The 25,874-nt window shown below is 59.1% G+C and overlaps 1 protein-coding gene across 1 annotated transcript in view; it reads left to right on the plus strand.

Annotated features, from left to right (window-relative positions):
• The window catches only part of TMEM44 (transmembrane protein 44), a 28,396-nt gene extending 10,469 nt beyond the window's left edge, over positions 1-17,927 (plus strand). The window contains exons 3-10 of the mRNA XM_077826879.1: positions 4,121-4,214; positions 4,963-5,132; positions 5,354-5,440; positions 6,585-6,755; positions 7,066-7,209; positions 7,818-7,922; positions 8,288-8,446; positions 16,969-17,927. Coding sequence (XP_077683005.1) covers positions 4,121-4,214; positions 4,963-5,132; positions 5,354-5,440; positions 6,585-6,755; positions 7,066-7,209; positions 7,818-7,922; positions 8,288-8,446; positions 16,969-17,148 — 1,110 coding nt within the window. The 3' untranslated portion in view covers positions 17,149-17,927. The remainder of the gene's footprint in view (positions 1-4,120; positions 4,215-4,962; positions 5,133-5,353; positions 5,441-6,584; positions 6,756-7,065; positions 7,210-7,817; positions 7,923-8,287; positions 8,447-16,968) is intronic.
• Positions 17,928-25,874: the final 7,947 nt, after the last annotated feature.

The raw sequence follows: 25,874 nt of genomic DNA on the forward strand, positions 1-25,874 counted from the left end.
CTGGGGCAGGCGGGCTCTGTGTTACACACTCATCGCTGTCCACACCTTAGCACGGGGCACCTGGGGCAGGCGGGCTCTGTGTTACACACCCGGCACTGTCCGCACCTTAGCACGGGGCAGCTGGGGCAGGCGGGCTCTGTGTTACACACTCATCGCTGTCCGCACCTTAGCACGGGGCAGCTGGGGCAGGCTGGCTCTGTGCGACACACTCATCGCTGTCCGCACCTTAGCACGGGGCAGCTGGGGCAGGCTGGCTCTGTGCGACACACCCGGCCCTGTCCGCACCTTAGCACGGGGCAGCTGGGGCAGGCGGGCTCTGTGTTACACACTCATCGCTGTCCGCACCTTAGCACGGGGCAGCTCGGGCAGGCGGGCTCTGTGTGACACACCCGGCCCTGTCCGCACCTTAGCACGGGGCAGCTGGGGCAGGCGGGCTCTGTGTCACACACCCGGCACTGTCTGCACCTTAGCACGGGGCAGCTGGGGCAGGCGGGCTCTGTGCGACACACCCGGCCCTGTCCGCACCTTAGCACGGGGCAGCTGGGGCAGGCGGGCTCTGTGTTACACACTCATCGCTGTCCGCACCTTAGCACGGGGCACCTGGGGCAGGCGGGCTCTGTGTGACACACCCGGCGCTGTCCGCACCTTAGCACGGGGCAGCTGGGGCAGGCGGGCTCTGTGTTACACACTCATCGCTGTCCGCACCTTAGCACGGGGCAGCTGGGGCAGGCGGGCTCTGTGTCACACACCCGGCACTGTCTGCACCTTAGCACGGGGCAGCTGGGGCAGGCTGGCTCTGTGCGACACACCCGGCCCTGTCCGCACCTTAGCACGGGGCAGCTGGGGCAGGCGGGCTCTGTGTTACACACTCATCGCTGTCCGCACCTTAGCACGGGGCACCTGGGGCAGGCGGGCTCTGTGTTACACACCCGGCACTGTCCGCACCTGAGCAAAGGGCACCTGGGGCAGGCGGGCTCTGTGTTACACACCCGGCGCTGTCCGCACCTTAGCACGGGGCAGCTGGGGCAGGCGGGCTCTGTGTTACACACTCATCGCTGTCCGCACCTTAGCATGGGGCAGCTGGGGCAGGCGGGCTCTGTGTGACACACCCGGCCCTGTCCGCACCTTAGCACGGGGCAGCTGGGGCAGGCGGGCTCTGTGTTACACACTCATCGCTGTCCGCACCTTAGCACGGGGCACCTGGGGCAGGCGGGCTCTGTGTTACACACCCGGCACTGTCCGCACCTTAGCATGGGGCAGCTGGGGCAGCCGGGCTCTGTGTGACACACTCATCGCTGTCCGCACCTTAGCACGGGGCAGCTGGGGCAGCCGGGCTCTGTGTGACACACCCGGCACTGTCCGGACCTTAGCACGGGGCAGGCGGGCTCTGTGTTACACACTCATCACTGTCCGCACCTTAGCACGGGGCAGCTGGGGCAGGCGGGCTCTGTGTTACACACTCATCGCTGTCCGCACCTTAGCACGGGGCAGCTGGGGCAGGCGGACTCTGTGTTACACGCCCGGCGCTGTCCGCACCTTAGCACGGGGCAGCTGGGGCAGGCGGGCTCTGTGTCACACACCCGGCACTGTCTGCACCTTAGCACGGGGCAGCTGGGGCAGGCGGGCTCTGTGCGACACACCCGGCCCTGTCCGCACCTTAGCACGGGGCAGCTGGGGCAGGCGGGCTCTGTGTTACACACTCATCGCTGTCCGCACCTTAGCACGGGGCACCTGGAGCAGGCGGGCTCTGTGTTACACACCCGGCACTGTCCGCACCTTAGCACGGGGCAGCTGGGGCAGGCGGGCTCTGTGTTACACGCCCGGTGCCGTCCGCACCTTAGCACGAGGCAGCTGGGGCAGCCGGGCTCTGTGTGACACACTCATCGCTGTCCGCACACTAGCAAAGGGCAGCTGGGGCAGGCGGGCTCTGTGTGACACACCCGGCACTGTCCGCACCTTAGTACGGGGCAGCCGGGGCAGGCGGGCTCTGTGTGACACACTCATCGCTGTCCGCACCTTAGCACGGGGCACCTGGGGCAGGCGGGCTCTGTGTGACACACCCGGCGCTGTCCGCACCTTAGCACGGGGCAGCCGGACTCTGTGTTACACACTCATCGCTGTCCGCACCTTAGCACGGGGCAGCTGGGGCAGGCGGGCTCTGTGTTACACGCCCAGTGCTGTCCGCACCTTAGCACGGGGCAGCCGGGCTCTGTGTTACACACTCATCGCTGTCCGCACCTTAGCATGGGGCAGCCGGGGCAGCCGGGCTCTGTGTTACACACTCATCGCTGTCCGCACCTTAGCACGGGGCAGCTGGGGCAGGCGGGCTCTGTGTTACACACTCATCGCTGTCCGCACCTTAGCACGGGGCAGCTGGGGCAGGCGGGCTCTGTGTCACACGCCCGGTGCTGTCTGCACCTTAGCACGGGGCAGCCGGGCTCTGTGTTACACACTCATCGCTGTCCGCACCTTAGCATGGGGCAGCCGGGGCAGCCGGGCTCTGTGTTACACACTCATCGCTGTCCGCACCTTAGCACGGGGCAGCTGGGGCAGGCGGGCTCTGTGTTACACACTCATCGCTGTCCGCACCTTAGCACGGGGCAGCTGGGGCAGGCGGGCTCTGTGTTACACGCCCAGTGCTGTCCGCACCTTAGCACGGGGCAGCCGGGCTCTGTGTTACACACTCATCGCTGTCCGCACCTTAGCATGGGGCAGCCGGGGCAGCCGGGCTCTGTGTTACACACTCATCGCTGTCCGCACCTTAGCACGGGGCAGCTGGGGCAGGCGGGCTCTGTGTTACACACTCATCGCTGTCCGCACCTTAGCACGGGGCAGCTGGGGCAGGCGGGCTCTGTGTCACACGCCCGGTGCTGTCCGCACCTTAGCAAAGGGCACCTGGGGCAGGCGGGCTCTGTGTGACACGCCCGGCCCTGTCCGCACCTTAGCACGGGGCAGCTGGGGCAGGCGGGCTCTGTGTGACACACCCGGCCCTGTCCGCACCTTAGCACGGGGCAGCTGGGGCAGGCGGGCTCTGTGTGACACGCCCGGCCCTGTCCGCACCTTAGCACGGGGCAGCTGGGGCAGGCGGGCTCTGTGTGACACACCCGGCCCTGTCCGCACCTTAGCACGGGGCAGCTGGGGCAGGCGGGCTCTGTGTGACACACTCATCGCTGTCCGCACCTTAGCACGGGGCAGCCGGGGCAGCACTGCGAGCAGCCACTAGGGCAGAGGGTTCGGAATCTGTTTGAGAAAATTCCTTTTGTGCATAAATTCTCCAGGCTGGTTCCTGGGGCTGGGATGAGTCCGTCTGACTTCGCTGCAGAAGTTCATCTCGCTGGGGGTTCTTGGGGTGGTGCAGGGCGTTCTTGGGGGCGTTGGACCAGACTCTGGTGTGCTGTGGCCTGGAGGCTGTCTGCAGTGGGGGCTGAGAAGGCGGATACTGGGTTATCTGGAGTAAAATCTGAACTCTGTCATACTCCAGGGTCTGCTCCCTGTCTGGCCTGGGAGCTTCGGAGCCCCCTGGGTTGACATTTGGCACCATGGGCTGTCGGCCAGTGACAGAGCTCCAAGCACCATAGCTCAGGAGAGATCTGCACGGAGTGTCCAAACGGCCACCCCAGCCGTGAGCAGGGCACCACACCGGGCCTTCCCCCGCCCCCCCCCCCCCCGTCAGCTGCTGGCTCTCCCAGGGACGCCGGGTCTCGGCTAGACGGGTAGAGTTTAGTTCAGCTCCAGAGCCTGCTGCGGGAGCTGTCTGCCCCATTGCTCTGGCCTAGGCTCTCCGCAGCAGGCCCTGTCTCTGCCATGGCCCATGAGGAGGCTACGGACGCTGTTGGTCTGGGGGAGGCCCAGGGAGAGCTGGGGTCACCCGAAGGCTGCCACAGAGATCTGTGCTGAGAGCTGGGGACTGGAAGTCGGAACCCATCCGCTCTTTCCCAGCTCTGACACCTGCTGGCTATGTGACCTTGGCCAAGGCTGTTCAGCTCTCCGTGCCAGGGCCATGCACAGAAGGAGGCTATCACATCACCCTCTCAGGGCTGTTGGGAGACTGGTCTGCACCCTCCATAAAGCGTTTCCCCATCCTGTGATCGTGGCTCTGATCCGACTGGTCTCTCCGCAGGTCTTCACAGGGGCGTACATGGTTGCTGTCGACATCATTCACTTCCTGCTGACTCTCTTTCCTGTCTGCGCGTCCGACCCCAGACCCGCACCAGGTACGTGCCCGGCGGGTCTCCCTGTCCTGCATGGTGGGGGCAGATCAGAGGGGGGAACCCCAGGTGATAACCTGGCCCCTCCCCGGATTGGATGCATACAGTGCTGGGGGGCCCAGCATGCTACAGGGGCTGAATCCGTTCCAGGCCACACAGAAGGGACAGGTAGGTAGGACGCTGGTAGAGCAGGGCTGGGGAGATGAGTGGTGAGGAGCATGCAGCTGGGAGGGGGATTTGGGGAGAGGCCTGGCTGGGGAGGTGTGGCTTGGAAGGCTGGATGCTGAGGGGTGGGGGCTGGGCGGGGGCTTGGAGGCTGGGATCAGAGGGAGCTGGGCGATGGGGAGTCGAGGGAGAAGCTGTGTTCAAAGCAGGAGGGGCTGAGTGCTCTCTGGGTGCTGGGGGAGTGCACTGGGCGTGGAGGGGGTGGGGTGGATGCTGGGGGGTGGAGGGAGAGGGCTGGGTGCTGCCTAGGATGGGGGGTTGGCAGGGATAATAGAGGGCTGGGAGACAGGTAGGATGGGAGGGAGGTAAGGACGGTGCCCCCCCTCCCAGCGCAGCCAGTGACTGGGGGCAGGCGAGCTCTTGGGGGACGAGGATCCTGTTTTGGGGGAGATGTTCTCCAGCAGCAGAAGCTGGAGCTGCTGAGGACCCGCTCCCTACGCTGTGCTCTTGGCTGGCACTTTCAGTGCGGGGCCAGTTCCCCGACAGGCTTTCGCTGTGTCTCCCGACTGAGACTCTGTGTCCTGCGCAGATCTGCCCGGCAGGAGGAAGAGGAGGAGGAGACAGGTGAGGAGCAGCCTCCTTGCCCTCGCTCTCCCCCTGTGCATGGGCGCCGGCTGGTACGGCCTGGCCATGGCTGCCTCATCCTGCCCCGAGGAGTTCCACGGTGCACAGAGGAGACTGCTTGGGACGGTGCTTCAGGTAACGCAGCTCCCGCTGCCCGTGTCCCTCTGGGCGGGCGGGGATCCCGTGATGGGTCCAACAGTCGCGGGAAGACAGGCGCTGTGCGGGATGTGACAGTGTGTCCGGGCAGATGAGCACGTGGGGGTGACACGCAGTGGCTGGCGGGGCCCCTACCATGCAGTGGGGGGTGCCCCGGTGGCTCCCAGTGGCTCAGGATTTCTTATCCTCCCGTCCCGCAGGAGAACACGGAAGTGCTGGGCTTTGCTCTGGGGATGCTCGCTGCGCTCATCGCCTTCACGGCCAGGATCCCCGCACTCTCTGGAGCGGTAAGTGGGCTGGCGGGAGCTTGGTAACGCCGAGCGCTGCCGTGCCGGGAGCCCTGCACAGGGCGGGGGCCTGGCCGTGCAGTGCACGTGGCTCTGTGGCCTTGGGACAGTGGGGGTGCACAGCAGGAGGGGCACAGCCTGCGAGCTAGCTCCGAACTGGAGTGTGTCCGCCTCGGCCAGGGCCCAGGGCTGCAGCCACAGCCCCGCTGGGCCTCTTGCCCTGGTGCAACAGGGCCCTGGGTCAGTGTAGATGTGGGTCTTGTGGCCCCTCCCGGCACGCTGGGGCATGGCACTGTCTCCTGGACAGCCCCTCCCCGAGTGCCCATGTGCCAGGGTGAATCCCACCCTCTGTCTTCCCCCTGCCCGGGCCTCCCTTCCCAGCCGGCCACCGTCTCCTCAGCGCTCATGCCTGCCCTGGTGCTGTTGCCCGACGCTCCGTGAGGCCCAGGGATTCTTCTCCCACGTCCTGTCCCTGTCCCCCCGGCTCCTCCAGTCTGTCTGTCTGTCTGCTCAGACTGCACTGCCCGGCAGCGAGTCTCCTGAGGGCACACTTGACAGCGCAGCCTGCCCCTGACAGAGCCGAGGGCCTGAGCCTGCCCGTGGCAGCAACCCTGCCGTCTCCATGGGTGCGAGCGTTTGCAGGCTCAGGGCTGGGCTGCGGTCCCTGCTGCTGCCTGGCGGGTCTCGCTCTCCCTAACCCAGGGCTTGTTCTGCCCCTGCTGTAACAGCAGCGAGATCCGGGACTGCCCGGGCTGCTGCCTCGGGGAACCAGACCGAGGGGTTTACCCGTGCCCTTTGCCTTGGGCTCAGATCCCAGGTCGACAGGGCCCGTGGGGGCGCGGAGCATGGCCGCGCTCACGTTGCCCTCGCAGGGCGGTGGCGTAGAAGGAGGCAGGGCGCCAGTCCCCGGTGCCCGCGTGTGTGCCCAGCGAAGGGTATTCGGCTGTTCCCGTGTCGCCGCAGAGGCAGATACCGGCGGTCCGGGGCCTGGACCGGGCGGCAGGGAAGGCTCCCGGCCTGCGGACAGCTACGTGGACTGCGCTATGTCTGCGGCAGGGCTCTGCTGCCATGGGCGCCCCACGGGGCGGGGGGATGGCTCCTGCTGCGTCAGGGAGCCATTCTGACCTTCCCCTGCTGTCTGCAGTGCAGAGGGAGGCTGTCTCCAGCGACCCAGCTCTGGGCCAGCGTCCCCTCGGCCCTGGCCAGCGTCCTGTATGCCGCGGCCATTGTGACTTACGACCAGCGGCCCGCGTACTTTGTGCGAGCCATGCCCTGGCTCCTGCTCGCCCTGGGCTCTGCTGCGCTCGACGTGGCTGTATCCTTTCCCCGCCGGCTCCACGGGCTGGCACGGTGGGTTTGGCACCGAGGCCGCGGGCTGGGTGGGCCGTGGGGACTGAGCACCCCTCAGCTCCAGGGCACGACGCAGGCTGCAGAGGTTAGGCCCCGGGGTCTGATGGGCCCCGAGGGCTGCAGATCCTGCCCAAACCACGCCACGCTGGCCAGCTAGGTAGTGTGGGCTGGGCATTGTCCCTGAGCCAGTGCTGGGTAGCTGCCCTCCAGGCAGCCATGTTGCGGGGCTCGTGTTACCCTGAGACACCGTCACTTCCTGAACCCGGGGAGCTCAGATCGCCTGTCTGTCCTGCTTGGTGAAAAGCCAGATGAGCTGGCTGGACCTTGGGGCTGAGGCAACCGAGACCCCGGACATGTGGGCGCTGCTGGCCCAGGCGGAGGAGGAGGAGGAAGAGCCGAAGGGAGCCGAAGAGGAAAAGGTTTCTCCTCCTGTCTCTGGATTCTCTCCTGCCCTGCACCGTGTGCTGCCACTCGCCCTGCCAGGGGAGACGGCCGGGGGCCCACCCTGCTGTGACGCGCCCCGCGGTGCCTTGCCGAGGTGGTAGGGCGGGCGTGAGGCCGTTGTAGGGGCGGCTGGGCCCGCTGCAGAGCTCGCTCCTGTGCTGGCCGCAGGCGGTTGAGAGCCTGCCGAGGTTTTTGTGCCTCTTGGGTTTGACATGGGCCCTTTTACCCCAGCATCCCGCTACGTCACTGCACGGGATGCAGCCTGATCCGGGGGCCCGGCTCTCCTCTGCGTGCAGAGCTGCTCCCAGCTCCTTCCTCCCACCCCCTTTGGGGGGCTGCACAGCCCACCCTGCCAGCCCCTTGGGGTATCCCCCGCGCCTGCTCCCCACCTGCCCCACCGCCCTTCCTCTCCCTCTGCCCAAGAGCACCCCCCGGCTGCTCTGCTTCTTCGTGGAGCCCGCTGCGTCGCGCCGCAGTGGGAGGGAGGGACGGGTCGTTGCTATGGCCTCCATTGACGAGCTCAGCCCTGCAGTTCCCAGTGCGTGCTGGGATTTGCACACTCACTGCCCCCCCTCTCTCTAAGGCCCCCAACTGGCTGCAGCTGAGCACGTTCCCGGCCCCCCCGGCGCTCCGTGAGGGGGCTGCCGTCGGTCGCCGCCTGGATCTCACCATCGAGCAGGTGCAGCCGGTGAGGCGGGAGAACAGCTGGGGCGCTGGGCGGCCGGCAGCAGCATGGAGCTGAGCTGTGGGGGGAAGGCGAGAGGCTGGCCGGGGTCGCAGCGGGCTGCGGGGGGCAGCCAGCCAGCGAGAGAAGCCGAGCCGAGCCGTGCTCTGTGTGCACACACGCCCGCCCTGCTGCCGCCTGTTCTGGGGGTGACCGGGGGCTCCTCGGTCTGCAGCTTTTGGGAGCCCTGCCCCGTAAGCACGGGGGTCTGCGACCCAACCCTCCACCCCCGTGCTCTCCCCACACAGGCCTCTCCTCTGCGGGTTTCTGATCCTCCTGCTGTGCCCTGTGATTGTACCTTGGTAAATCCTGCTCCCTGCTACGTCCAGGCTGGCCGCGGTGCAGTGAGGCTGCCGGGAGATGGACAGACGAGTGCTGCAGACCCCGCCCTGCCGAAGCCCCCTGCCTACCCTCCAGTCCAGGTCATCCACGCCAAGCTCTCCCCCTCCAGCTCCTCAGTCGTCTCCTCCATTAGCTCCGAGCTCGAGGTAGGTGGTTGATGCTGGTCATCTGCACTGGATCCTGCGCGAACCCCAGCCTCTTGCCTTGAACTCGGCCCGCCCTGCCTTAAGTAGTGCACGGAGCACAGAGCCCGCTAGCCCCAGGCCAGGGACCGTCCCACCCAGGTGTGTGTGTGGCAGTGAGAGAACCCCCCGTGCAGGCCGAGTCCCCAGAGCATCCTGGCTAATTGCCACATGGTAGGGTCCGGTCACAAGAAGCCAGCTCCCCTGATAACCAGATATCCCCCCCACACACACACACACAAACAAACACACACGTGCGCACACACACAGGGGCTGCGGTAGGGCCCCTCTTCATCTCTGCCTCGCTGACTGCCGTGGGGCGGGCCGGAGGGCCGGGGCAGTTCCCACTCGGGCAAAGCGCCGCTTGCCGTTAGCAGGAGCTGGCAGGGCTGATTGTAAACTAAAGACTGAAACGGAGCTCAGCACATATCCCATGCTTACTGCGTCGTAGCCAGGGCTGGGCACATCGCCCCATATTAAACCTGACCTCATCTCCCAGGAGAAGACCCTGGTTTTGGTTGCTTCAACCTTTTCCAAACTGCCACTGTTTGAGCCGAAAGTCCCAGGCTCGGGGCTGCCTCCGGCTGAATTGTATTTTGAAGATTTCAGCCAAGATGGTTTGGCTGGGTCCAAGAATGAGGCTGGGAAAATACGTCGTTTGGGCCAGGTTAAAAACTCGGGAGACCTTTTCTTTCAAAAGTTCTCGCTGACGCTCCCCACCCCTAGTCTCCATCACCCCCCGGCTCGCAGCAGGGATTTACCATTTGGCAGACATGAGCTGGGGGCAGGGATGTGCTTTTTGCCATCTCTGTGAAAATCCGTCCAAGTCTGGCCAGTTTATAAGCTGTGGAGACTGGCTGGGCAAAGGGACTGGAACAAGGGGCCGGGGCGGGAGGACACTGGGATTGGATGAGGAGCCCAAGGAGGGGGTTTGAAACTGGGAACCACTCGGGGATGGAAGCGCAGCGGGAGAGAGACGTTTGATGAGGACCAGGATGGGAGGGATCTGGGTTGAGAGGGCTGAGACTGACTAGGTGAGGAGGGAAGAACTGGGATGAGGAGCCGGGGTGGGGAAGAGACAGGACAGGGACAGGTTGGCGGGATGGGGCAGAAAAGGTCACACTTGGGGGGAAATGGGCAGAAGAGTCTGTGCCCACTAGAGCACACTCCCCTCCGGAGCCTGGAATGGGAACCCAAGATGTCTGAGTGTCCTCATTCCTCTGCTGTTAGCAAATAGCTGTGAGACCCACTGGCAAAGTGGCCCATCCCCCTCTAGAGCTGGCTCACATAGCGGATGACAGCCTACTACTGCTGCCAGTCACACTGTTAGCTCAAGTGGCAGAGGTGCGTGCAGTGGATCTAAAGGTTCCAACCCTGCGGCTGACCTTTGTGGGTGTCAGCGTAATGCCACATGACAGAATTTCTGTTTATTCCGTTTGCGGTTTAACAAAGCCTAGGAGACGTACACATGCACAACTGTGTTAAGGGCACATTATTACGGTTACAAAGTCAAGCCCACAAAAGTAGGGAAATGCTGGAATTACATTTGCCCGGGCAACCTTAATTCGCCCCGTTGTGCTGGTGCATCAGGATACAGTCTTTAATTACGTGATCACGTACAATTTTGTTCATAGGCCCCCTTCTCTGGGGCTGAACAGCGTTGGGTAGTGAGGAGGCTGTGTCTACAGGACCCCCAGCGTTACTTGTTGCAGAAGTTGGAAGGTGTGTACCGATAGTGGGGCTGGGAGACTTCAAGCCTAAGCCAGCCAGTTTGGAAAGACTGAGAAAGTGATTGGGGCAGGGGATTGCAGGAAGAGAAGGGATGGTCTCATGGTCAAGGCAATTGAATGCTGTGCTGGGGAAATGGATTCTCTCCCTGCCTCTGCTACAGAGTTCCTGTGTGGTGCTGGGCAACTCACTTAAACCAAACTTTTCCCAGGTGGTCCTAATTGTGTGGTTGTCATTTTCTGGGTGCCTGACGTGAGTTCCTGGGGTTTGATTTGCAGCAGTTCTGAGCACTCACAGCTGCAACTGACGTCAATAGGAGTGTGCTGTGAACATTTAAAGCGCTGTACAGTGCTGAGTACGCTGAAAAACCAGGTCCTAGGTGTCTCAAACTGGGAACCCCTGTAAAATAGGGATAATACCCATTCATCTCACAGGGGTATTGTGAAGATTGCTTGATGTTTGTGAAGCACTCAGGTGATGAGAACCATAGAAAAGCCCATGAGGACATGAATAATTCTGGTGTCAGAGCAGGTCTTGAATAGCGCGCAGGAAATAAAACCTGGGGCTAGACCCTACAACCCAGCTGGAACCCCCCGGGACCCGAGTATAAGCATCGGCTTAGGTGTAATCTGTATAGTGTGTGTTCGGCCTCGGTTCAGGTCGGGTGGTCTGTTAGCACCGCTGGTGCCGACGACACTGTTCAGGCCCTACTTGGGCCTGCTCCTGCCCCCTGTGTGTACCTCAGCCCCCCCCATTCAGAGTTAGCTTCTGCCGCCTCTGCTAACACCGCCCCCCATCACCCCAACTCCTACTCCCTGGCCCTATTGTGGGCGCTGCGGCAGCCCCTCTGGGTCCCGCTCTCACCTCCATCCCCCGGCACGAGATGCATGGGGGTGGAAACATACGTCCACCCCACAGCATTTCCACGGTGGGGTGCTAGCCCCCAGTGTTCCCCCGGTTCTGCCCCGCCCCCTGATGTTCTTGTTCACAGGTTTAAGCCAGCAAGTCCTTCCTTGCGCTTTCTTTTCTTTTCTCAGGTTGGGTGTGAAAACAATGCAACCCTCATGGGCATGGGTCAGGTTGGGACTGGCTGTGTCTAGTCGGGTTCGGGTGGAGCTATCCAGTTAGTCTGGAGCAGAGCTCTGCGTGGGACCTCCCGCACCTCACTGAACAATGAGGAGAAAACAAAACACCAAGCAGCTGCTCTTGAGTGGTCACTGTCCTGCCCGCCCGCTGAATGAGGCAGGGATCCTGTGGCAAAGCAGTACGTGAGCATGTAACTACAGACACTATCATGATGCATACATACCGGGGTGAATTAAGGGGGCCTGGGCAGCCTTAATTCTGGAGCATCCGAACTTTGGAGTGCTTGCCTTTGCAGCCTTAATAATGTTCTTTTCACGCTACTTCAGTGTAGTCAGAGCGAGCGTACGTGGCCCCAGCCGTGTGAACCCTTATGCAGAGTTGTTGTTTCTGGTTTAAATGCCTGCAGATGGCACCGGGTCAGAACCTGGACTGGCCAATCCTTGAGCGGCCCCTTCCCTGGGCTGGCTCAGTGTGGTGGTTGGCACCTTCTCTGCTTGCTGGAGGCTGCCTGCGGGGCTGAGCGTTGCAGGGCCCGAGAGCTCTATTTAGGCATATTCCGTAAGGGGTCAGACTGGCCTCACATTGTCTCAAAGCCAGCAAGGAGCATGAGGACAAACCCTACCCTGGTTGCCCCTCAACACCCTCATTTTCACTCTGAGAAGAAGAGGGAACGCAGAGCTGGATCTCCAGTGGGCTCCGAAATGCAGGTTCTGAACTCGGGGCTGCCAGGAGTGTTGTCTCGGGAAGAGGGCTGATGGGTTTTGCAGGGCTTTTGTTTGTTATCTTTGCATGTTCCCTCCTGCTTTGCCACCTTGCAGGCTGATATGGCACATATGCGACTATCGGCAAAGGAAACGGTTTCTTTCGTAGTTCTGGGGAAATGCCAGCTCCCCTCAGGCCTGCTTTGCTCCTCCCCAGTAGGAGATTTCTGCATCGACTCATAGCTGCTGCTGTCAAACTGCGAGATGTTTCATAGAAACTCTGCAAAGCCCGTCACAGTAGCTGGGGCGATTTCTGTCCTGAGCTCCGTGCACGCAGCTCGCCCTGGAGCAGGACCGTCCCTCGGAAGGTAGAATTCGGCCCACAGTGGTGCGATCCCAAGAGCTGGACAATCCACGTGCTCGAGGGAGGGCAGGGGAGCAAATACTGGACTATTTTATATAGTTCTAAAAATGGGACCATTCCGTTCCAGAACGTACATGGGAACGCTCCGCATCCCTGTGCCATTGTTCCAACCCGCCAGCACCCTGGGCTCCGGGGCTCTCCGCTCCTGTGGGGACAGGGCAGCCTACGCTCCTTGGGAGATGGGCAGATGGATGGCCCACTGCCCTTACTGCCCCTTGGTCTGACAGAACAGAGAGCGCAGAAAACCTCTGCCAGCCCTACCACCCGTGCTCCGTGCTGGCCTGGGTTCCCCGGCCTGGTGTTCTCAGAGATTCCTGTCTGATGCTGGCATTTCTTACCATGTCCCTGGCGTGTCAGCAGGCGTCTCTGTGGGAACAAATGGGTTTATGGCAGGAGATTACAGCAGGTCAAAGCCCCTTCCATCTGAGCTAGCACTTGCCTTGCACCAGGACCAGCACAGTTACCATATGGAGGGGGACAAACAAAAACACATTTTGATTCTGTAAAGTTTGTTTTGTTTCGCTTCTGTTTTTTAAAAACACCTGCAGCTGGTAACTGGTTCCCGTAGGAGCCACGCTGCACATGAGAGAGAATCTCTTCAGATGATTGGGGCAAGGTGGCTGGTCAGTGCCATGGGTTTGCACTCCATGTCCATAGGCCGTACGCTGTTTGACAGTCACTGTATCTTTGAATAATGACAGGTTTCTGAGTAACAGCCGTGTTAGTCTGTCTTCGCAAAAAGAAAAGGAGTACTTGTGGCACCTTAGAGACTAACCAATTTATTTGAAAAAAGAAATGGAGTATTGAGCATAAGCTTTCGTGAGCTACAGTATGCATCCGATGAAGTGAGCTGTAGCTCACGAAAGCTTATGCTCAAATAAATTGGTTAGTCTCTAAGGTGCCACAAGTCCTCCTTTTCTTTTTGTATCTTTGAAAATACACGAGATGATGGAGCTCTTGGTGGCTGAAATGCTCGTGGCAGCTAGGGGTCAGTATTTCCAAGTTACAGCGCGGAGCAGCCCTGGGATAGCTGACAGACCCACGCAGCCTGTCCTTTGCTATGGCTGGTGTTCTGGGCCCTTGCAGACCCCACACTGAAATGGCTCCTGCGTTTGTTTGGACAGACTGACATTCTCAAATGGATTGTGTTTCTGTGACAGTGTCTCACACACCTGGTGAAATCATGTTTTCCTTGCAGTGGTTCTTACCCCCAGCTCCCTTTGCACACTCGCTCGCCCACTCTCTTCAGGTTTATTTTGCAAATAAGAAGTCCCTGTGTTTCTCTGCCCGCTGCGGCTTTCCTGCTCTCAAAAGCTGCTTGTGAATCCTCCCATGTGGCTCTCCCCACCTTGGCTAGGTACCAGAGCGAGGTGTAACGAGAAGGGATCTGGGCTGGGCTGTTTGGTGGTGGCTGCTCTAGATCAACTCTTTTCTTGATCTTTGTTTTTCTTCTGCAGCAAAAGTACAGGGGACTTAAACTCAGAACAGGTATGGAGAACTGTCACTTTGCTTCGCGCGGGCGTGCGAGGGGGAGGCCGGGACCAGGGGACACCCGTGTCTGCCAAGCTTCTTTCACTTTAAATCCATGGATCATTACCACTGCAGTCTCTCTTGGCATCAGGGGTGGGCAAACTTTTTGTCCCAAGGGCCACATTGGGGTTGCAAAACTGTATGGCGGGCCGGGTAGGAAAGGCTGTGTCTCCCCAAACAGCCTGGCCCCTGTCCCCTATCTGCCCTGTCCCACTCCCCCCCCGCCCCCGACTGCCCCCCTCAGAATCCCCAACCCATCCAACCCCCTCTGCTCCTTGTCCCCTGACCGCCCCCCTTCCGGGACCCCCTGCCCCTAACTGCCCCCCCTGGAACCCCACCCCCATCCAACCGCCCCTTCTCCCTGTTCCCTGACCGCCCCATCCCAGGACCCCCCACCCCTATCCACACCTCCACCCCCTGACAGGCCCCCCAGGACTCCCACACCTATCCAAACCGCCCCCCGTTCCCCATCCGCTGACTGCATCCCCCCCAGAACCTCTGTCTCGTCCAACTGCCCCGACAGGACTCCCACACTATCCAACTGCCCCCTGTCCTCTGACTGCCTCCTGGGACCCGCCGGCCCTGGCCCCCTTACCATGGCTGCAGGGAAGGGGGAACAGCAGGGGAGGGGCCAGGGGCTAGCTCAAGGGCCGGGCAGGGCGTGGCCCGTGGGCCATAGTTGCCCACCTCTGGTTTAGATGCATGAGACATCACAAGACCCAGAAAGAGGCCAGATTGCAGGGCAGGAAATAATCACTCATAAATTAAAGAAACATAATGTGTGTGCTTTGTCTTTCGGGCCATCCCGGGGAGAGGTTCTGTTCTCAGGCCTGCTGGTGTAAATCTGAAGTGACTCCACGGACCCTTAGTGGAGCTACTCTGGATTTACACTGTTGCACAAGAGTAGAGTCTCCCCCATGATCTCCAGCCCAGTGTCGTTTTTAGGTCACAGAACTAGTTGAGGTCAAAGAGGAGAGAAGGCGTCTAATCTCCCCTAAAGGAAGTTACCCCACCTCCAACTGGCTTCCACTGACTGCAGATAAAGGAACAATGATGATAAACTCCAAACAGCCCCGGACTCCAGAAAGCCGTATCCCCTGGGCTGGCACACGTCAGCCATGAGGCGTCGCAGCCAGCGCCGGGTTCATCTTGTGGCTTCGAAGTTTTATAGCAACAGAGATGTCTCCTGTGGGACAGAGGGCAGAAATTCTGCCGACCCGTTCCTGGGAAGGAGATGGCTCAGGGGCTGGGGAGCAGAGGGACGTCCAGCTCTGTAGTGCTAGGAGCAGCTTGTGTGAATCGTGTGATCTCAGTCCCGTCCATCCATTCTCACAGCTGGTGGAGAGGTCAAGCAGGGCTTGCACTGTCTGTCCCCCCGAGAGATGCCCCTCCAGGACAGATCTGGGGGCGCAGGCTGTGTGGCGCGAGCTTGCGCCCCCGGCTGGTATGCAGCGTGGGCAGGCAGGTGCCCCCTCACGAGCGCTAAATGAACAGGGGCAGAAAGGGAGTTCACGCTGACCTGTGGGATCCCAGGTACAGTATGTGCCACATGGACCCATAGGAGTTGTGGGTGGAGCTTGGGGACTGAATATCACCACTTTTCTCCCTCTTCTGCCCTCTGAGGGTGATCCTGGCTGCATTGTGGGAAGTCACGTGGGTCCGCAGTGCGGTGACTGACCTGGGTGTGTGGGATGTGAGTGTGTTTTATCATGGCTACCCAGTGTCTCCCCGCCCCCCCCGGTGCGGACCTGCCTGGTGTGACACGGGAGGTGAATTGAGTTGCTCTGCCTGAGGGCTGGAGGAGTTTGTATGTGTCACTAAAGCCCCAGGAGGGCTCGGTACATCTGGGCCATTGTTCCATGAGCCCAGGACGGGGGCTGCAAGTCAGGGCGGGCATGAACTGGCATCTAGTGCTGTCACACAGCATGGCCTCAAGCCCTTTCTGAAGCAATGGTTTTAAATGATGGACTTCAGTCCATCAGCTGTGTGATCCCGTAGAGCCACTGGCTAGTTTTATGAGGGTCTGAAGAGGTGAATACTGCCTGGAATCCCATGGGCCTCATTCTGCACGGATGTGGGTACAATGCAGAAAACGTTCCTGACTCCAGAACGGCTGAAAGCCCTTCTGTTGATGTCTGCAGATATTTCTGAGGTCAGTAAGACTGAGCTGGAACTATGTTTACCAGTCAGGTGGCCTGAGTGGCACATGAGTGTATCCTGATTACCTGCAGTGAGTGCCAGGAGAACTCCCAGGTGATGAACAGCTGGTTCTGGAGCACTCGCTATCGTTTTCTCGTGACAATCCGTTGGGTTCAAAGGGACGGACTGTTACTGCTCGGGGCTGAGTGCTGCACTGGAGAGAGCGCCAGCCAGGTATTTTCGGCAAAGATGTAGACGGTACAGTGAGCCTCATACTGACCTCTTCTCAACAGCAAGATCCATTGTCCCTTGAAGTAGAAGTTGGCTGAGGCTTCTCAGTTAGCAGCCCTCGATAGTCACCTTAATGGAGACCAGTCTCTGCTCATTAGCTGAACAGTAATGGCCGGAGCTGGTTAGAAAACCACCGAGAGCTGCTAGAGAGTTTTCACTCTGCCAGGATCCGACGGGGCGGCTTTTCCTTTCCTTCCACATTTTTTCATGAACATTTTTATCGAAAATGTTTGATTTCAAAAATGTTTTTTCTCAGTTTGGTTCCCCCTTTTCCCTCTGTTTTTTTTCCATTTTCCATCTTACTGCTCGCAGTGGGAGGGGGAGAAGGAAAGGAGAAAATGAAAAGCCTATCCCAAAAAGGGTTCCATGGGAAATTTTGTTGAACATTTTTTTAAAATGAGAATTTTGTGACAATTTCTATTTTCAGATAAAGTTTGAATTCAGGTGGTTTCCGCCCTGTAAAACCGGCCTGAGCGGCTCCCGTGTGGCCAATCTGCATCCCGTGGAGAGCAGACCCCACTTCTGTAGGAGCTCCGGCGCTACAGACCTGCCTTGTCCCTGTAACCCGAAATCCTTTCTCTTCACAGTGGGACTTCGAAGACATGAATCTTCAGTGGAACAGAAACAGCACCGAGGCGCCAACCATCCAGCCCAGCCGCAGCTCGCTGCTGAATGCAGGCTTCGGATTTGATGTGAACGCCCTCAAACAAACCACAGCTGCTCCCAGACTGTGTGATAATGATGGCCCCTGGGCAGAGAAATCATAGCAGGTAACTCAAGCAACCAGCAGAAGAAAAATGCTGTGTAGAAGATCCCTGGAGGTCCAGGTTACAGCAGTACTGTGGGCCAGATCCGGGGGTGCAGCTGGTTTACTGAGGGCAGGGAGTGGGTGCAAATGTAGCTCAAATCTCACCTGTGTACTTCCCTGATCCTGCTGCAGCTTTGTGCAGGGCGGCTTCTTCTGCACTGGGCTGGAGCAACCTGAAGGCCACTCAAACAGACCCTGTCTGCAAACAGCCCCAAGGAGCTGCAAACATAGCTGGGATTCAGAATGGCCTGGAGTGTCCTGGCCACGGCCCTGTTCCTCTTTTCCCTGCTGCACTTGCAGTGGGGGTGGGGAATGGCAGAAGAGCCCCATAGTCAGCGTTCTTCTGCCAGAGACTCACTGTGACGCTGGGGCAACCCACCCCTGGCCCTTTTAAAATGGGGGGGCTTACACTGACTGCACCTCACTGGGAATGCTGCTGTGTCTGCACTAATCAGGGCTGAAACGCTCCCATTGCCTTGTGAGTATAACTGACCCTTGTGGGGAGGGGAGGGCATGGGGGCAGTTTCCCCACCCTGGCACCATTTTAAGTCACGCAGCCCCGTAGCAAAGGTCGGGTTGGCCTAGCCCATCGATCAGGGTTTCCAGCCCTGCTCCCCGAGCTTCAGGGATGTACTTCTCACCGCGTCCCTGCTGGTGCCAGAGGGGGGAATGTGCCCTGACAGGTCAGTAACAGGAGCGCGTCCATCTCCCTGGCTGGAGTCGGGACTTCAGAGCTGCCAGTCCCAGGACAAATTCAGAGGAGAAATAACGTGCCGATGTTTGACCATGGGGGTAACTGACCGGCGTTGCAGCGCTTCTCCATTACATCCAGAGAGGGTTTCTGGCCGATCTGCTCTGGTTCAGCCCCACCACTTGGACTGAGAGCAGGGAGTAGCTCAGGGGAGTCCTCGGGCCTGTGCTGGGCAGGTCACAACAGGCCCTTCTGGCCTGGGCATCCGTGTGTGGCTCCTCTCAAACAGCAGATTCAGACTCACCATCCAGCGCCCTGGCTGGCGTGAGCAGGGGAAGCACAGACTGCCGGCGCTGCATCACTTCCGCTAACAGTGCATGTGGCCCCCAGGCCTCCCTTTATCTGCCTGTAACTGGCCGGATTCCGGCCGGGCCTTGCCTACACGAGACAGGGTTAGCTGGTGTGGCGGGACAGGCAGAGCGATGCTGGCCCCACCAGCTCCTGGCCCGGAAGAAGCTCTGCTGTTTCTGGGTTGCCTGCGCCCACGCGAGGGTGGTTGCTGCCCCGGCTGTGTCAGCTGTGTGTGTGCGGGGGGGTTGTCACAGTCCCACTGCCACAGCTGGGCTGGCCTTCGGCCTGGGAAAGAGCTGCAGGGGGACGCAGGTTTGGAATCCCTGTTTCCTTGGCCAGTTGGGGTGCCCTGTCGCCCCGGGGGCCCCCCTCGTGCTCCGTAGCCTTGGTGCTGTGGGCTCTTGGTATCACAGGGCCCCCGCACGCAGATCACTGGTGTCTGAAATACGGCTTGGTCGAGCCCCAAGCCCCCCTTTGTCTGCACCTTTTCGCGCCGCTCCTCCTAGCGCAGAGAGGCTGCTAGGAGTGGGATCGTAGCCGGCCGGCGGGCTGCGCCCCAGGGATAGCTGTGAGGGCTGAACGCTGGGGCGGGGCGCTGTTGTGACCCGAGAGGATGGTGCGAGAAGCCGGCAGAACGCCTGTGTGCGCTGAGTGCGGCAAGGCGGGGGTGCAGCTGGGCGGTTTCAGGTCCCGCACTGCAGCGAACAGCAGGAGGGTGCGTCCCGCCCTGCCATCTCCACTGTGTGAACGTGGAGCCAGCTCTGCGGCCGGGCAGGTGCTCAGGAAGAGGCGCTGGGGCAGAGGGGTAATGCCCGGCTCGCTTCGGCTGGGAGGAGCCGGCCCAGGCAGGTGTGGGTGGGAAAGGCTCTCCTTCTCTGTTATGCTATTGGGTCTTAGAGGATCACCTATAGACCCCTATAGACCGTTCCAGGCGGAGGGGTCACAGGCTCCCTTCGTCACATTGCGGTGGGAGATTGCCATCCCATGACCGTGTGCCCTGGCTGTTCTGCTCCTTCTGCTCCCCAGAGTCCCTCGCGGCTCTGCTCCATTCCCACGGCAAAGCTGGAACCCCTCCGCTCTGCACCGCCACCCACAGGCAGCTGTGCCCAGGGCCCTGAGCCCAGGCTTGGGGCTTGTTGAGCACCAGGCCCGAGGAGCTGCTCCTGTGTACCAAAGGCACAGCAAACAGGAGGGCGGCCTTGCTGTGCATTCCTAGGACACTGAGCTGCCCTCACCCTGGGGCTCCACTCTCCTCACCCCTGACTTCTGGGAATGCAGCACGTGCGAGAAGACAACATCTGACTAGAGCGCCTGGCCTTCTGTCGCTCACGATCTGATCTCGCAGCCCCAGCCTGCCTGGCGCTGCTCCTCTCCAGGTAGATGACCCATCTGGCAGCTGCCTTGGGCGGCGAACATACACAGTTGTTCAGGGAGCGAGTGGCTGTGACCTGCGCTGGGTCAGACGCTCCTTTTGCTCAGAACAGCAAAACATTCCCGAGCCAGTGCTGATAAGAAACCTCCACATTAATATTTCTAACGGCTGGAGATTAATTGCCTGGTAGTAAAGCTCAGAAATCCAGACAATGCAAAGACTGGAAACCCAGGGAAAGGAAATTCTTCTGCTGTATTGCCTTTTCCTATTCAGATAATGCACAATAAAATATGAGCGTGCAAGTCAGCGCCTGGGGAGGCTGCCTCAGTCGTGTCCAGAGCAGTACCACTTGCAGATATGCCAGGAGAAACCCTGGAGCAAGTGATCTCACGTGTTGTGCAAGGGGGCAGACGGGCTCTGCTGCCTTCGGAGGGGTAGGTAGTGAGCAGTCGTATTCATGATGCTTTACACATACCTGGTATCTTCTCACCGAGAATCTCAAAGCCCCAGGCACACATGAACTGCTTGCCCGGCCGACACTGCGAGGATGTAGGCAGGTCTTTGGCCCATGGGGAGGTGGGCAAAGAGAGGTGGCTTGGAAGACTCAGGTAGCCCGTCTGGCAGAGCTCAGATCCCGTGTCTCGCAGGTGCGTATCCCGTTACCGCGCGGCCTCCAGCTCATACACGGTGGGGACAGGGAAGGGAGATAGTGAACGGATGTTTGGACAACAGCAAGCGGGTCACAACGCCCTGTGGGGCAAATCCTGCTCCCTGCGCCCACGAGTAATCCTGCTGGCCTCCGGGGGATCCTGGCCTAGCAGTGCTGTGCCCTGGGGCAGAGGCAGTGAAGTGTGTTCATGTGCCCTGCTGGCCTCCAGTGATTGTGAGTGTGATGAGTCTGGCGTTCTCTAGGCCGCAGAGGACACCTCCCCGGCCCCAGCCGCTCTGCCGCATGGAACAATTGGAGCATTGGCATTGCTGGGCCCCGGATGGGAATAGCTGGGCTTAGGCGGGCCTGGGATGGAGCTGGATTTGCAGGGTGGGGAGGGGGTTTGCACGTCTGCTCACATTTTACCGTTTCACCGATTCATGGAGTTTAAGGCCAGAACGGACCATTAGATCACCCAGTCTGGCCTCCTGCATCACACACGTCGCCTGTTACCCTGTGTTGGTCCCAGCAACTTGGGTTTGGATCCTGCATCTCGGAGCCAGTGCGTTCAGGTTCCTCAGGATCTGCCTGCATCCTGCAATGCAAGGAGAGCTGGTTCTCCTCTGCCGGCTCCCCTGCAATCTGCTGACTCCAGAGTACAAACCAGGGTGGCACTTGGTTGAAAATCTGCAAGCAGAGTATGTGTATGAGAACAAGGGGTCAAAAAGTGTTTGCCCTTCCAAGACATTTACTAGAAAACTGAGTAAAGACTGGCGGTGATATCGGGGGGAGGGGAGACTGAGAGGTTAGGGGCAATAGGGGACCTTGAAGGGTCAGGCTGGGCAGGGAGTGGGGCCACAAGATTTTCTTTGCTTTCGAGTAATAAAATGTTCAGTGCCTGGTAGCCTCCAGACTTGTCTTTTGTGAGCGCGGGGGCCACGACCCACGGGCTGAAGGGGGTGAGGGGCTTTACAATATTCACCATCCGTTGGGGTGTCCCTGTCTGTCAGCATCTGGCATAGCAGGAATGTATGCCCCTGTCTGCCCTGGCCTGCGGCCACAACCGCTCCCATGCCTGCCCCAACGGCCGTATGCGGTGACTCGAAGCCGTGGCCCCCGGTGCTGGTGGAGGCTAAGGGACGAGTTCCCTGTGCGGTGTTTTTCAAGGGGAAAATACCTAGTCCGGCTTGGTGCAGGTGCTGTTCTGTAGCCAGGCTCTGAATTGGGCAAGCCTCAGCCCGTGACAGGCCCGCTGCTGCTGCGAGATCTGGATCCGCCAGCTTCCCTGCCACAGGCCGGCGTTATGTAAGTGGTGACACAAAGAGGTTCTGTATGTCGGCTGTGCCCCGGCCCCCGGCCTCGTAGCCCTGGCTGGTAGGCCTCCTGCCCCCGCCTGCCCTTGGCCTAGTTACTCTACATCACAAACGGGGTCGGGCTTTGTGGAAGTGACATAACTTATGCCCGGGGTGCGGCGACCCCCCACCCCCGGCCGCTGGGGAATGCAGCCCCATGTGGCTCGGCCCCGGATGGATTCCAGCCCTGAGAGCTGGCGTGAGTTCATGTCACCGTTGGGTGCCTATCCCGGGCCACCAAAGGGGTGGCTCGACCCTCTCCACAGCCTGTTGTGCTTCCATGTGGGTAGCTGGCAGGCGAGCTCTGTGCTCTGGGACGTCCCGTGCTCATTACGCTCCTGTCCTGGGAGCTAGCCAAGGACAAAGTCTCTTGGGGCTAGCGCTGGGGCTGGGACCTGCCGGGGGCGTGGTGAGGCTCCCCAGAGAGCGCAGTGTTAGGGGAGCATCCCGCTGGTCCTCAAGAGGTGCCCCCCACACTCAGACAGGCACTGCTTGTCCCGGGAAGTGGCGAGAGGAGGTGATGGACGTCACTGGATGGACTGGGGCTGGAACCCCGGTTTCACATCCCGCACGTCCTCGCCCATTTTGAGACCCCACTGCCTCGCACGGGGATGGGCCTGGAGCTCATCGGCAGTTCTCCTGGGGCCTGGCTGGAGGGGTGAGGTGGAATTCCTGGCTCCCATTCACCCAGGCCTGGGCCCTGTCAGGTGTGTGCATGCCCCAGAGTGGTCATGGGACGCTCCCGCCGACGCTCGGCCTGTCTCTTAGCACCCAATGCCCAGGTACTGCGGTGCCCAAGGAAAAGCCTGGCACCCTTCGTTCTCTCTGAGCCTGTAACTCTTGCACTCAGCCTCCCTTTGCCCCGCCAGAGTGGCTGCAGCATTGTCAGAGGTTGTGCGCAGCCCCGGGGCGAGGCAGAACCGCCCCATGGCTATTGTGTCAGGAGCGCCGGGTGGCTCTGGTTCCAGCAGCCGAGGCCAGAGGAATGTGGCTCGGTGCCAGAAGCTGCTGATAAAATCTCTTCTTGCAAAGGAGTTCGAGTCCCCGCTCTCCTGCCGGCGATGTAATCTGCTCAGCGCTTGCCGGGCAGTGATAACGGGCTCGGCCTCATGCGGCCCGGGCTCAGCGCGCTCCGGCTGTGAACACAATGAGGAGCGAGCAAGCCCTGCCCGGGCTCAGGGTGCACTTTAACCTCGGGCGGGTCCAGGCTCCCCCAGCCCCTCCACCGCTTGGAACAATAGCCTCTGTGGGTGATTACGGAAAATCACATGCTTATTCCAGCTGCAACCAAACCAATTTGTCAATGTCCCATTTTCATTTCCCCCGATAAGACAGGGCCGGGGAGTACAATAATCCCTTCCTGAGGGACAGCTGCGGCTCCCCTCCCCAAAACACACACAGCAGGGAGGCTAATTTTGGCCTCTCTGGGCTTAGTGGGAGCAAGTCGCAGTTTTTCATTCCAGCTGGGGCTGGGATTCCAGGGGACGGGCAGGGAGCCTCTGTCCCAGCAGCTATCTGCAAATCAGAAGAAAATTCTAGGAGTAACAGAGCATGGAAAGGTGGTTTCCATCTCCTGGGCTGCGCTGTGTGGGAATAGCCAGCAAAGATGAGGGATCGGTTTAGCCCAGTGGCTAGAGCGCTGGGCTAGGTGACAAACTCCCATCTCTGCCACTCATTCACTGCGGGTTGGACAAGTCATTTGACCACTCCGTGCCTTAGTTTCCTCATCTCTAAAATGGTGGGAGAGCTATTTACCCTCCTGTGTAAAATGCTTTGAGAGTCTCCAGTGTGATGTGCCAAGCAACATGATTAAAACACTGCACGTTTTAAAGCCCCTATGCCCACATCAGAACAGTCCCCCAAACACGACACAGCCTGCTTCAGAAGCAACCTGCAGGGGAAAGAACCCACATAGCAGAAGATGGGTGCAAAGAGGAGTGAGGAGCCAGCCCCAAAGGATGCTGGGAATGCACCCAGAATGCCTTGGGCCCAAAGAGTCCCAATGGAACTCCCATTCCATTCTCCGCACCCCCTGCTGGTTAAGTGAACGTTCGTTGCTCAGCCATGAGCTTCTGTTCTGTGGTGGTGCCGTTTTTGTCTCCTCACTTTTTTGGAACTAAAGATCAGAGCAGCTGCTTAAAGCTCCGCTCCGCCTGCTCCCTCCAGGAGCGTGCAGCTTGCCCTGACGCACACCTCCAGGAGAGCAGGCATGCGGCTCTCTTTGCCATGCCCTCGCTCAGTGTGGGCACTCCTGTCACTATTTAGTCTCTTGCCCCCTGAATTGTTTTGCTGCCTCAATGAGTTTTTGTTTGTTGTAGTTATGGAAAATCCCCCGGTTATGTTATTTACAAAGCTGCAGCTCAGGCTTCACCGCTGTGTGCGATCTGGGCAAGACCAGTGCAAATGTCTGTCCCTGAATGACCAGGAGGTCTAAGCCTTCCCACCCTGCTCCCCCAGGGCAGGCCTGCTGCATCAGAAGGGGCTGGTTTCACAAAGCCCCGTTTTAGAGCAGAACACTGTTTCAAAGAGGGATTTAAAAGAGGACAGAGAAAAGCGGAACAGATTCAAGACTCCAGACTAATCTCCAGGGCATGAAGCTCAGGGAACCAAACTTATTATGGACATTAGAGTGGAGAGCATGCTTATAAAATTCTCAGATGACACTACACTGGGAGGGGTTGCAAGCACTTTGGAGAGCAGGATTAGAATTCAAAACAACTGTAACAAAGTGGAGAATTGGTCTGAAATCAACAAGATAAAATTCCATAAAGACAAGTGCAAAGTACTGCACTGAGGCAACTCCATAACTACACAACGGGGACTAACTGGCCAGGGCCAGCACAGCTGGACAGGATCTGGGTGTTCTAATGGATCAGAACTTGAATATGAGGCAACAAAGTGATGCCGCTGTGAACAAGGCTAATATCATCCCAGGGTGTATTAACAGAAGTGTCATATACAAGACTGTGACCAAATGCACCCCTGTATTCACACCCTACGCACTACTGGAATACTCTTTGTACAAAATATGCCTTGTGAGGTATCATCTGAATACTACTAACTCACTGGTCAATAACAATACCATGATGAAAGGTGTAGTAACATTCTATGTAGAGTTATAAACTTAAGCCGAAATTGGGTCTGCAATGTGGTTACCAGACAAGCCTGGGGAAACCAGTTTCTCAAAGACAAAGGACAAGCTGTTGCCTCTAGCCAGGTGTCATCAAAGCTGATGGGCCACCACCTGTCAAGTGGCCATTCTTTGGCAAGGAAGGGGGGCGAGAACAGACACATCTGCATCTTAGCAAACAGCATGGAACCTCTTTCACGGTGAGACTCCATAACTCCAGCCTCACAGCAGGAATGAACTTTATCTCGGAAAATGCATTTCAAAAGGGGGACTGGACTATAAAGTGGGGGGCAAAACCATCTCAAGGGTCTCTCTCCCCATCCTTTTCTCTCTCAGCTAAGAAGACAGAAGAAAGAGCCTTTGGGAGCTGGCCTGAGACTTTGGGCATCAGCCCTGTTACTGGGAACACGTGGTAAGAATTTTACCTCGACCCAAGTCTAGCTTGTTAAGTTTGAGCACTAGAAAGTGTTTTATCATTATGTCTCTTTAGCCATTTCTGACTTCAATGCCTTGTGCTTGTGTTCACTTAAAATCTGTCTCTTTGTAATTAAACAAACATGTTTTATTCTTTAATCAAACCTAATCCATTGTTGTTTGTGTGCATTGTATGGGTCACTCCCTTTCAAGTAGCAAACTCTTGGATATTTATCCCCTTAGAGGGACAGCAGACCTGAAATGTGTGACCTGTCCAGGAGAGGGCTGGACAGCGCAAAACGCACATTTGGGGGAGGGGAATTGGAGACTGGGAGTGTGTTGGGGTCACCCCACAAATAGTAACCAAGGCTGCTGGGAGCCAGGGTCTGGCTGGTGTTTGCTGACAAGCTCCTGGGGTCAGAGTTGCTGGACCAGGGCTGTGGCTATCCACAGTCAGGGGGTGACCTGCATGGTGGCGGGCTGGTTATGAGCAGCCCAGGTGGGAGTGACAGCAGTAAAGCATCGTGAGCAATGTTCCCTCTACTTTTTTCCATCCATGTGCGGAATGAATTTTGTTATGTACACCAATATCGAGGTGATGTGCGGATGTGCACCACCAGGAGAAACAAAAAAACCTAGATAAAATATAAATTTTTAAAAAGTTACCATAGGGATAATTACTCCAGCCAGAACAGGTTAGGCATTTTAGAACTCACTACTCAAATA

This window comes from Eretmochelys imbricata, chromosome 9 (assembly GCF_965152235.1).
Source record: "Eretmochelys imbricata isolate rEreImb1 chromosome 9, rEreImb1.hap1, whole genome shotgun sequence".
Lineage (NCBI taxonomy): Eukaryota > Metazoa > Chordata > Testudines > Cheloniidae > Eretmochelys > Eretmochelys imbricata.